At 35.3% G+C, this 13937-nt stretch overlaps 2 protein-coding genes across 2 annotated transcripts; both read right to left on the bottom strand.

Moving 5' to 3' along the window:
• Positions 1 to 1012: 1012 nt before the first annotated feature.
• On the bottom strand, positions 1013 to 1459 carry LOC141400168 (uncharacterized). The gene has a single exon (XM_073979616.1). It carries the CDS (start codon positions 1431 to 1433, stop codon positions 1092 to 1094), a length of 342 nt encoding a protein of 113 aa, XP_073835717.1. The 5' UTR covers positions 1434 to 1459; the 3' UTR covers positions 1013 to 1091.
• A 10876-nt stretch (positions 1460 to 12335) lies between these two features.
• Positions 12336 to 12677, bottom strand: LOC141398318 (uncharacterized). The gene has a single exon (XM_073975601.1). It carries the CDS (start codon positions 12675 to 12677, stop codon positions 12336 to 12338), a length of 342 nt encoding a protein of 113 aa, XP_073831702.1.
• Positions 12678 to 13937: the final 1260 nt, after the last annotated feature.

Below are 13937 nucleotides of genomic sequence, written 5' to 3' on the forward strand. Positions count from 1 at the left end.
TTTTATATATTCTCCATCGAACAACTTGGAACACTGTCTGTAAATTTTATGAAAATCCGTTCAGTAGTTTTGTAGTTATAACATATCCCAGCAAAATGTTCGATGGCAAAGATGTCATTCAATCATTGGTGAAAGGGAGCTGGCATGTCATCTTTTTAGCATATTCATCGATGAATTTTATATGAGCGTGGACCCCAAAAGATGCTATTCATTTTTGGATCCAAGGGCATGTCATTTACACCAATGTTTTGACATGTCATTTTCACCAATGCTTTGCATGACATTTTCACCAATGCTTTGACATGTCATTTTCTCCAACCCTTTGCAATGACATTATCATTACGACGAGAGTTTTAACCACGTTGGTTGTGATTTCGAGTCTCCGACAACATCAAGCCTATTGTAAATAATTAATCTTATATATTTAGAAAAATGTGTATAAATAAAAACACAAAATTTATCTCTATTGGATCGATGGAATGGGTTCATATGCTGGTGATCGGCTCTTTCACGACTTCGTTTGAACCAATGCAAAAGATGTCATGAAATCACGTCATCGCATGGAACCCCTTCCCTCAATTTTGCTGGGATTTAAAAAAATTATCTTTATGCTCCAAATAAATACGTAAGGTCGGAGACACAAACCGTTTTTATAAAATATGGCATAGAAGAGGTACACCGCCCCTTCCAAAATTGAACGAAATATGTGCCCTATTTTCAACGGGGGCCATCCCTGTATATTCTCGGAGTATTTTGAGCCATTTAAAAGTTCCTTAAAAGTGGTGTCATTAGACACGCCATTCGGAATTGATTATATTTTTACCACACGCCGTTCCTGTGATCACGATCAAATATATTCTTACAAATCATAAACATACTTTAACAAACAAAATCTTACATACTAACATCTGTCTGTCATTTCAGATCTGCTTATTAAATGAATGGAAAAGATCTTTTAATCCTACATCCCAAAATTGAAAACTAAATAAAATGTAATTGTGCATTGTGTATATTTTGTTGTTGTTTATGGAATAAATTATTTTTATTATTAAATAAAGGGTTTACAATTAATTATTAATTGCAGGTGCTACTTAAAATCTCCATTTTCCTTGAATACCACCGCCAAAATTGTTGCGATTATGATCAAAATTTCTACTACCTTGGGCATAGGCATCAATGGAACCACGACCATCGCGACTGGTATACAAATTATGATTATATTGTACCGAAGCTTCACGTCCACGTTGATCTTTGTTGTATTCAATATTTACACTTCCATGTTGAGGAGAACGAACGTTACGAACATGTTCCATGGCGTCATATTTTTCCAAATCATCGGGTTGTAATTCGAAGTGTTCCTCCAGTGTTGTTGGTAGTGATGTGACAAGAACGACACAAGAAATCAATAACATAAACGTTTTTAAAGTAAACATTTTCGGCGAATATTTTTTATATTGCTGTACTGTGTATGAAATCAATGAATGAATGACCATTTGATAATAATTCGAGGCTTATATAGCTATTTTCTGAGCAACCACAATTCTGCGTGAAGACAGGGATTTCCACTTTGCTGATAAGAGATTATTTTTGTGTCATTGTCTTAAAGATTTGGTCGGTGTGCTATTTGAGAATATTTGTTGTATGAAGTAGGGGATTTCTATGTGCCATTTTATAGGAAACATAAATATTTATAGGGGATTCCTTTTTATACCCTCTACCATAGTATGGAGGGTATATTATGTTTGTTTTTCCGTTTGTAACGCGTTGTAATAATCATTTGCGACCCTATAAAGTATATATATATATATATATATATATATATATATATATATATATATATATATATATATATATATATATATATATATGTATTCTTGATCAGTATAAAATTCTGAGTCGATATAGCCATGTCCGTTTTTCCTCTGTTGTAATTACTCTGGCGACCACAGTAACTGAACTAGAACGTTATATCTTTGCATCCGAGTGCATTTTTTCATAGGCAGGGCAAGTTCGAAGATGGGCTATATCTGTTCACATTATGGTATAGCCCATTTTTGGTATAGCTAAATTTTTTTAACTCATTTGGCATTTGAGATTCCTGCAGTTACGAAATTTCTCCATCAAAAATTGTCAACATAGCTCCGGCCATATAATAGTACCTCGCGATTTTTTTCATAGGCAGGGCAAGTTCGAAGATGGGCTATATCTGTTCACGTTATGGTATAGCCCATTTTTGGTATAGCTAAATTTTTTTAACTGAAGTACACGTCATTTGGCATTTGAGATTCCTGCACTTACGAAATTTCTCCATCAAAAATTGTCAACATAGCTCCGGCCATATAATAGTACCTCGCTATTTTCGCCATTTTGAGGAGTTTACTCGTACCTACATTTTTTTACAGAACTATCACATTTTACATTCCATGCAGTCACGAAACTTTTCAACCAAAAATTGTCAACATTGGTATATGTATTGGTATAGCCTTCATTTAACTAGGTACCGGAATTTCGAAATTAAAGGATTCTAGCTTCAATTCTAACCAAACTATGACATATTAGGTTCATATGGGTGGCGTAGGGGATGAAAGATACCAAGCAACGGCCCTAACGGGCTTTAAGATGACAAAGCCCAGGATTTATTTTGGTCGCTCTCTCATCTCAAGTAGACACTGACCTACCACTTGCGGAGCTGCCTTTAACTCCCGTTGTGAGTTAACATGTGCCGAGCGTTCAGCCATAAGAACGATAAAAACTTGTGTTTGGGCGTCGGATTAGTAATCCTCCCCTAGAAAAAAAGCATCCTACTATGAAAAAACAAAGGAAAGGGAACATGATCTGCGAATCTGCACCTGGAATGTTCGCAATCTTTATAGAGAAGGTGCAGTTTACGCATTGACAGATGTATTTGAAAAGATGAAAGCCGATATACGATGGATTGGGAAAGGCGTCCCAACAACACCTGAAGGTAACGCACTGCATTATAACTGCCACGACATAAAGCATGAGTTTGGTTGCGGATTTGCAGTTGGTCGCAGGTTAAAACATCTGTTCTCTAGCTTCATCCCAGTGAATGAAAAACTTGCTACAATACGGATAAAAGCAAAATTCTTCAACATTAGCTTTATTTGCAGCTCATGCTCCAACCGAAGACAAGGACGAACAAACCAAAAATATATTTTACGAGCGCTTAGAAAAACGTATGATTGTTGTTCTGCCCTAAAAATTAAATTAAAATTGAAAAGGAGAAAATCTTTGGCCCACAGTCGGGAAATTCAGTCTCCACAGTGAAACATCTGACAATGGAATGAGGCTGATAGAAAAAACATGGTTAGCGGGAACAACAGCCCTATACGTTCAAAGATATTCCAATCCATGTTTTTGGTATCCCCGCAAAGCTCATTAGGCTTTGTAAGATGACATTAACTGTTATTCAGTCCTCAGACTTTATTACCAAGAGAGGTTACAGAAAAGGCTAAATTTCGTTCAAAACAGAAATCCCCTGTAAAGATTTATGTTTTTATTCCAAAAATAAATCCCTTGTAAAGATTTATGTGTGCTACAATAAATGGCACACAGAAATCCCCTATTTCATACAACAAAAATTCTCAGATTGTAGCTATGCAAAAAAATATGCAGAACATGCAAATAGATTTTGGCCGAAAATCGTAATATATGTTAGGACGAAATGTGTTTCAGACAATTTGGAGTCGATTTAGCAATGTCCGTCCGTCTGTCTGTCTGTCTGGCTGGTGCGCACGATAACTCTCGCACGGATGAAACGATTCGATCCAAAATTTGGCTTTAGTAATATTTTGTTCAAACTTAGTTTAAGTTCGAAAATGGGTTGTGTCAGTCCACTCCTTCCGATAACTCCCCTAACAAAAGTTCGAAAATGTTCGATAACTCTTGAAGGGAGTAACCATATCGGTCGACCGCTTCGGAAACATTTTGCGAACTATAACTCTTGAAGGGAGTAACCGATTGGTCCCTACTTTTCACATAGTGGAATTTCTACCAGACATAGTTGAGGTCCCAATATGGACTCTATCGGTCAACTCCTTCGGGTACCTCCCACACAAAATTTCGGATAAGTACACTTTAAGACCTGCTCTCGAATCGCTTTGATTTTTGTTGAAGCAGCTTGCATTCGCTCCCTCAATTACAACCGTAAAAGTTTTTTCAGGGGCATGTCCATACTTCTCGAGAAAAGAGCTCGAGAGGCACCATAGTGGCTGGAGAGCACGATAACTCTCGAACTGATCAACCGATTTGGTCTTCGTCATATTTTGTCCAAACTTAGTTTCAGTTGGAAGATGAGCAATACCGGTCCACAATTTCCGGTACTTCCCCCCAATGTTTAAAAAATGTCACTAAAATTGTATGCACGATACTTCTTGAACGGGCAACCAATTTGTTCGAATCTTTTGGGGTCCACGCTCATATAAAATTCATCGATGAAGATGCTAAAAAGATGACATGCCAGATCACTTGCACCCATGATTGAATGGCGTCTTTGGCATCGAACATTTTACTGGGGTAAGATGATGGTTCGTAAAATTCAAACCATATATATGTATATAAAAGTTATAATTTTATATTGGTAACCGTTAGAGAAGAAAGTCTGAACTTTGAATATAATTTTCAAATGCTTTAGGTTTGTTAATAAATAAATGGTCTTTAGTTTTTGCTATAATAGGCTGTATATTTCTATTGGTAGCATCAACCCAGCAAAATGTTCGATGCCAATGATGCCATTCAATCATGGGTGCAAGTGATCTGGCATGTCATCTTTTTAGCATCTTCATCGATGAATTTTATATGAGCGTGGACCCCAAAATATGCTATTCATTTTTGGATCCAAAGCATGTCATTTACACCAATGCTCTGACATGTCACTTTCACCATTGCTTTGGAATGTCATTTCCACCAATGCGTTGGCATGTCACTTACGTCATTACGACGAGAGTTTAAACAACGTTGGTTGTGATTTCGAGTCTCCGACAACATCAAGCCTATTGGAAATAATTAATCTTATATATTTAGAAAAAAGTGTATAAATAAAAATACAAAATGCATCTCTATTGGATCGATGGAATGGGTTTAAATGCTGATGAAAAGATCGGATCTTTCACGACTTAATATGCATTGGTTCAAATGCTAATGAAAAGATCGGATCTTTCACGACTTAATGTGCATTGGTTCAAATGCTAATGAAAAGATCGGATCTTTCACGACTTCGTTTGAACTAATGCAAAATATGTCATGAAATCACGTCATCGCGTGCAACCCCTTCCATCAAATTTTGCTGGGAACTGGCGCTAGCTAAACTTGTTCCCTTAAGTGTTCTTTATCTTAAGTACGGGGAAGAACAAATGCCGTGTAATTGTACTCACCCTTCAATTCTGTAATTCAAATAAATTTTCTTGGGAAACACTACCATCTCTCCAAACTTAAAATAATTACATGGAAATTTTCAATGCAACGTATGTATTTCGATTGACCCTTATCTCTATATATGTTTGTACATGTTAATGTATTAAATGATAATATCGATCGCACCATGCGGTATATAAACATGTCAATATTTTGTAAAATATAAACATTCAGGAGTTAAACTTGCTGCAAGCAAAATGTTTACCACAAAATATTTCCTTTTACTAATTTCTGTGTCCGTGATTCTTGTCACAGGATTGCCTTCGGATTACAAAGATGTCCACTTGAAAGGAAAACATCAAGATCGTACTCCACGTCATGGAAGCTTCGATATTGGGTACCATGATGATCAGCATGGACGTGAGGTTTCTGCACAATATAATCAGAATTTATACACCAGCAGTGATGGACGTGGTACTATAGATGCCTATGCCCAGGCTAGCCGAGATTTCGATCATAATATCAACAGTTATGGAGGTGGCATTCAAGGATCTTGGCATTTTTGAATTGTTCAAATAGCGAACAGTGTGGATATTGATGGAACTGTAAAAATTCTTCTTCATTGTATACATACAAATAAAAATTTAATGTTAAGCAAACATTCGTTTTTTGTATCTACTCATCAAGGTAAATTATAAAAATCTTTCTGTCATTCTCGGGTATTGCAGGTACCATGTATAACAGAGAAAATATTCATTGTCATTATTATGCCCTCAGCCTTTAGGCTAAGGAGGGTATTTACACTTTGATACGACCAAAAATGTGCCTCATCGGTTTTAGACCCCAAGTATGTTTGTACGATATTCCTTTCAGACAATTTTGAGTAGATCTAGCAATGTCCGTCCGTCTGTCTGGCAGGCTGGTGCGCACGATAACTCTCGAACGGATCAATCGATTCGCTTCAAATTTTGGGTATCGAAATATTTTGTCCAGATTCGATTTAAGTTCGAAGATGGGCCATATAGGTCCACTCCTTCAGGTACCTCCCCCACAAATGTTCAAAAATTGTCGCAAAACTTGTGCGCACGATAACTCTTGTAGGGAATAACCGATTTGGTCCATACTTTGCACATCGTGTAATATCTGCCAAACATAGATGACGTTCCAATATGGACTCAATCGGTCCACTCCTTCGGGTACCTCCCACACAAAATTTCGGAAAAGTTTAGTTTAGGACCTGGTCTCAAATCGCTTTGATTTTTGTTTACGCAGGTTGTATTCGCTGTTCTCTATACGACGCTGTATGTTTCATTAGGGGCAAGTCCATACTTCCTGAGAAAATAGCCTGAAAGTTACAAAAAACCCTATGACACCGTGTGTAGTGGTTGGAGCGCAATATAACTCTCGAACGGATCTGCCGATTCGGTCCAAAATTTGGCTTTCGTAATATTGTGTCCAAACTTAGTTTAAGTTCAAAGATGGATTATATCGGTCCACTCCTTCCGGTACCTCCCCCACAAAAGTTCGAAAATGTTCGGAAAATTTGTACGTACGATAACTCTTAAAGGAAGTAACCGATTTGGTTCATACTTTGCACATTATGAAATTTCTACCAGACTTAGATGAGGTTCTAATATGGACTCAATCGGTAAACTCCTCCGAGTACCTCCCACACAAAATTTCGGAAAAGTTCAGTTTAGGACCTGCTCTCGAATCGCCTTGGTTTTAGTTTTAACATCTTGTATTCACTGTCCCCTATACGAAGGTACAAGTTTCTTTAGGGTTAAGTCCATACTTCCTGAAAAAATAGCCTGAAAGTTGAAAAACAAACCCTATGACACCATGTTTATGGGTGGAAGCGCAAGATAATTCTCGAACGGAAATGCCGATTCCGGCCAAAATTTTGCCTTCGTAATATTGTTTCCAAACTTACTTTAAATTCGTAGATAAGCCATATCGATCCACTCCTTCAGGTACCTACCCCACAAAAGTTCAAAAATATTCGGAAAAATTGTGCGCACGATAACTCTTGATGGGAGTGACCGATTTGGTCAATACTTTACACATTCTCATTATATCTACCAGATATAGATCAGGTTCGAATATGGACTATATTTGTCCACTCCATCCCGTACCTCCCACACAAAATTTTGGATAAATTCACTTTAAGACCTGCTATTGAATCACTTTGATTTTTGCTTAAGGAAATTACATTCGCTGCCTCAATTACGATGGTAAAAGTTATTTCAGGGGCAAGTCAATACTTCTTGAGAAAACAGCACGAAGGTTGTAAAAACCGCCTATGGCACCCCCATGGCCTAAGTCGGTCCATTCCTTTAAGTACCTTTTCCGCAAAATGTTTGAACTTTAATCCTAATCAACATTTTTGTCGGTTCATACGACCAAAATTTTGAAACCCCCTAAATACATAAGTTTTTTATGACTGATCCTTTTTTACTTGTTCTCATAACATTTGGACAAACGTTTTCTTAAATCATTGCAGTTGGAAATGATTGACTTACGGCCTGTTTCACTAAGACGATTCGAATACAAATTCGTTCGAACTAATATCAAGCTTCTGTTTTTTGAAAAATATTTGAATTGTCTTTATTTTCAATCAAACAACATTTCCTACAACCAATGGAGTTTGTTAGTAATTCGAACGAATTTGCATTCGAATAGTCTTAGAGAAGCCGACCATTGATCCCCTATAAGTAAAATACTTTTTAATAAAATACGCTTTGACTATGTTTTATTCCAAAAATCCCCTATCCAAATTTATGTCTCCTATAAAAAATGACAGATAGAATTCCTCTACTTCATACAACAAAAGTTCTCCCACTAACCAAATGTATTAGACAACAACACAAAAACAATCCCTTATCAGCAAACTGGGAATCCCTCTGTGTGCACATAACTGCAGATGCTCAGATTTCTATATAAACTTCGAATTATTATGATAACGGTCATTCATTTATTGATATTGTACACGGTACAGCAATTTAAAAAAAATATTCTTCGAAAATGTTTACTTTAAAAACGTTTGTGTTATTGATTTCTTCTGTCATTCTTGTCACATCACTACCAACAACACTGGAGGAGCATTTCGAATTACAGCCTTATGATTTGGAAAAATATGACGCCATGGAACATGTTCGTAACGTTCGTTCTCCTCAACATGGAAGTGTAAATATTGGATACAACAAAGATCAACGTGGACGTGAAGCTTCGGTACAATACAATCATAATTTGTATACCAGTCGTGATGGCCGTGGTTCCATTGATGCCTATGCCCAAGGTAGTAGAAATTTTGATCATAATCGCAACAATTTTGGTGGCGGCATTCAAGGAAAATGGAGATTTTAAGCAGCATCTAAAACTAACTACTAATTGTAAACCTATTATTTAGTAATTTATAATAATTCTTATTTAATAATAAAATAATCTATTATATAAAACTCAAATGACGTTCGTACGTGAATCAAAAACTCAACCAATTTACAACCTATTTGTTTCGCGTTTGTCTTAAAATGTTCGTATTCATCCAAGGAAGGATCTGACGTATTTTGTTTTTGAGATATCGCGAAAATTTTTCGAAAATGTGCAAAAATATATTTTGAAGGAAGATTGTCAGAAAAAATTGTCTCAAAATGTTCGTATTTATCCAAGGAAGGATCCGACGTATTTTATTTTTGAAACATCGCGAAAAATCCGCGAAAATTTTCAAAAATATATTTCGAAGAAAGATTGTAAGAGAATATTGTCTCAAAATGTTCATATTTATCTAAGGAAGGATCTGACGTACTTTATTTTTGAGACATCGCGAAAAATCCGCGAAAATTTGCCAAAATATATTTTGAAGAAAGATTTTCAGAGAATATTGCTTCATCGCCTGAAAGTAATATTGGATATATAAATTTTTGATATATACGTTGAACTGGAGATACATCATCGGGATCGGAGGTATCACCAAAAAATTTAAAAATTTTATGCGGATATCTATTGAACAATAATAGATTTAGTCTCCAAAAAATGGGTCTGTGGCGGTATAGCTCCCATTTATATTATCAGGCAAAAACGTCGAAAATCGGGAGTTAATTTCCTATGGGGGCTATATGAAGGCGTGGACCTATGCACGATATCAAAACGTGGACCTACACAAACAATTCTCTTTTGGAATGTTTTATACCTCTGCCGAAGACTAACCACCAAGTTTAAGTAATTTCGGTAGGTCACTATGCCTAAAACTTTTAAGATCCGAAAATCAGGAGATACGGTTCTATGGGGACTATATCAAAACGTGGTCCGACCATTTTTTATCCTGTAGATTGTAAGTCAATAATAGGTACGTGTACCAAAATTGATGCACCTACGATAACTCCTTCTATTTTTGACCACAGTTAATATGAACTCGCGATAAAGTGGGCCATTTTCGCGCTGAGCGCCTCATATATTTTAGATCCAGTTCATGTATTTGATGCACTAAAAACGTAGCGTGTTTATCCAATTTCAATGAAATTTCAAATTATATTGAAATAGGTTCAGATTTCGATTTCATATATATTTTCTGTCAATTTGATGTATTTGATGCTTCAAACACGCTATGTATGCCCAATTTCAATGAAATTCCGAATGTGTGATGGAATTGGGTATTTGTAGAGTTTGCAAATTATATTGAAATCGATTCACATTTGAATATAGCTACTGAACATATTATATTGAAATTATTGTCATTTTTTGTAAAATATGTGCAAAATTATTGTGAAATCAGTTCAGATTTCAGTTTGTTATTTTATTAAAAAAATTTCAAATATAAAATATTGAATTTCTGATTCGTTTTTTAAGTAGCGATTTTGATGTCAGTAAAAGTCATCATTATAGTTCGCGTGTACTTATAGTCAGAAAGAAATTAACCAAGACTACATTTACTAAATACCACATACTAAGTACCACATAAGAGTATAATTTGTAAATGTGACCTACGTAAGAGTACCTATAGTCCGAAAGGATTTAAGAGGAGCGTTACCTCCTGCACCATACAAAAATATCATGTTAAGCTCCATACATAGCACTGAACGGGTAGAAACGCCGTCATCCTATATTTATGCATTGAAATATTTAAAAAAAATTGTACAATTTAAAGGGAATTTAATTATTGGCATTGCTTTATTGTACCTTATTAGGGGTAGCGAAGCGCACCGGGTTTAGCTAGTTTATTCCATAAACAACAAATGTTATTTTCTGATATATACACAGCAATATCTTATTTAGTTTTCAATTTCTGGGGATATGGAATTTATTTGTTTCGTGACATTTTAACGCGACAACCAAGATCTGTTTAATTTGTGTGCTTTGGGCACAGGGGCCCGGGTTATAGCCATATGTTCGTAACTTTTTTCTGGGTCCTTATTGACTGGATGTTAACACAATTTTTTTAATTAATTATATATATTGAACAATCTTTTAATGGGCAATTACATTACAAAGTTATAGTATAATTCCAATAAAAATACTACTTATAATAGGCAACCACAACATGTTTGGTGACTACCACACCATTTTAAAATATTTCAAAAACTTTATTATTAGATAGAGGTTACCACATATATCTATAATATATATTATCAGAATATGGTGGCATGAATCATATTTTTTCTCTGCGTGTATATACAATTTTCGTATGATTTGAATAAAATGCTAGTTTCCAGGCTTAGCCTCCGTTCACTCACTAAAATAACATTCTAATATGCCTGATGATCGGACTTAACCACACGTGAAACTTAGCATAATGGTTGAATGTGTGGGACTTCGGTGAACTCCCAATTTTTCAATGTACCTCGAAAGAGAATTAATAAAAGTGATTTTCATCAATTATGGGCTTATTACAACACTTTGTGTATAGCTTGACACTGGCTTTTAATTTCCGCACAAATATGTGGTATGTTCCAGAACCTGCAATAATCTACCATTTTTTACTACAGAAAAACTGTTATTTCCTTTATGTTATCGAAATAAATAGTTAAAAATAGTAGATTCTTGTAGTTCTGGTACAAAAAATTAATTAAAAAAATTGTGTTGATATCCTGTCAATAAGGAACCAAAAAAAAGTTACGAATATGTGGCTATAACCCGGGCCCCTGTGCCCAAAGCATCCCAACAAATGAAACAGATCTTGGCTGTCGCGTTCAAATGTTACGAAACAAATAACTTCTAATCACATATCCCCAGAAATTGAAAACTAAATAAGATCCCAGCAAAATGTTCGATGCCAAAGATGCCATTCAATCATGGGTGCAAGTGATCTGGCATGTCATCTTTTTAGCATCTTCATCGATGAATTTTATATGAGCGTGGACCCCAAAAGATGCTATTCATTTCTGGATCCAAAGCATGTCATTTACACCAATGCTTTGACATGTCACTTTCACCAATGCTTTGGCATGTCATTTCCACCAATGATTTGACATGTCATTTTCACCAACCCTTGGCAATGACATTATCATTACAACGAGAGTTTTAACAACGATGGTTGTCATTTCGAGTCTCCGACTAATTCAAGCCTATTGTAAAGTATTAATCTTATATATTTAGAAAAACGTGTATAAATAAAAACACAAAATTCATCTCTATCGGATCGATGGAATGGGTTCAAATACTGATGAAAAGATCGGATCTTTCATGACTTCCTTTGCATGGGTTAAAATGCTGATGAAAAGATCGGATCTTTCACGACTTCCTTTGCATTGGTTCACATGCTAATGAAAATATCGGATCTTTCATGACTTCGTTTAAACCAATGCAACAGATGCAATGATTCCTTCAAATTTTGCTGGGATGTTACTGTGTATATATCAGAAAATAACATTTGTTGTTTATGGAATAAATTATTTTATTATTAAATAAGAGTTATTATAAATTACTAAATAGTAGGTTTACAATTAGTAGTTAGTTTTAGATGCTGCTTAAAATCGCCATTTTCCTTGAATGCCGCCACCAAAATTGTTGCGATTATGATCAAAATTTCTACTACCTTGGGCATAGGCTTCAATGGAACCACGGCCATCACGACTGGTATACAAATTATGATTGTATTGTACCGAAGCTTCACGTCCACGTTGATCTTTGTTGTATCCAATATTTACACTTCCACGTTGAGGAGAACGAACGTTACGAACATGTTCCACGCCATCATAGTTTTCCAAATCATCAGGTTGTAATTCGAAATGTTCCTCCAGTGTTGTTGGTAGTGATGTGACAAGAATGACACAAGAAATCAATAACATAAACGTTTTTAAAGTAAACATTTTCGTTGAATATTTTTTTATTTTAAATTGCTGTACTGTGTACAAAATCAATGAATGAATGAATGACACTTATCATAATAATTCGAAGCTTATATAGCAATTTTCTGAGCATCTGCAGTTATCTGCACAAAGAGGGATTCCCAGTTTGCTGATAAGGGATTGTTTTTGTGTTATTGTCTAAAGATTTGGTTAATGGGAGAATTTTTCTTGTATGAAGTAGGGGAATTCTATTTGACATTTTTTATAGGAGACATAAATTTGTATAGGGGATTTTTGGAATAAAATATAGTCAAAGCGTATTATATTAAAAGTATTTTACTTATAGGGTATTTTACTTATAGGGGATCGATGGCCGGATTCTCTAAGACCATTCGAATTCAAATTCGTTCGAATTACTAACAAGCTCTTTTGGTAGTAGGAAATGTTTGTTTGATTGAAAATAAAAACAATTCAAATATTAAAAAAAAAACAGAAGTTTGGTAGTAGTTCGAACGAATTTGTATTCGAATCGTCTTTGTGAAACAGCCTGTAAGTCAATCATTTCCAACTGTAATGATTTACGAAACCGGTTATCCAAATGTTATGAGAATAATGGCAATGAATATTTTCTCTGTTATACATGGTACCTGCAATACCCCAGAATGACAGAAAGATTTTTAAAATTTACCTTGATGAGTAGATAAAAAACGAATGTTTGCTTTACATTAAATTTTTATTTGTATGTATATAATGATGACGAATTTTTACAGTTCCATCAATGTCCACACTGTTGGCTATGTGAACAATTCAAAAATGCCATGATCCTTGAAGGCCACCTCCATAACTGTTGATATTATGATCGAAATCTCGGCTAGCCTGGGCATAGGCATCTATAGTACAACGTCCATCACTGCTGGTGTATAAATTCTGATTATATTGTGCAGAAACCTCACGTCCATGCTGATCATCATGGTACCCAATATCGAAGCTTCCATGACGTGGGGTACGATCTTGATGTTTTCCTTTCAAGTAGACATCTTTGTAATTCGAAGGCAATCCTGTGACAAGAATCACGGACACAGAAATTAGTAAAAGCAAATATTTTGTGGTAAACATTTTGCTTGCAGCAAGTTTAACTTCCGAATGTTAATATTCTACAAAATATTGATATGTTTATATGCCGCATGGGGCGATCGATATTATCATTTAATACATTAACATTTACAAACATATATACGCAGCAAACCAAATGTCTGATGTCAGACACGTCTGAACAATTTA

This window comes from Musca autumnalis, unplaced genomic scaffold (assembly GCF_047663935.1).
Source record: "Musca autumnalis isolate F117 unplaced genomic scaffold, ASM4766393v1 scaffold_3, whole genome shotgun sequence".
Lineage (NCBI taxonomy): Eukaryota > Metazoa > Arthropoda > Insecta > Diptera > Muscidae > Musca > Musca autumnalis.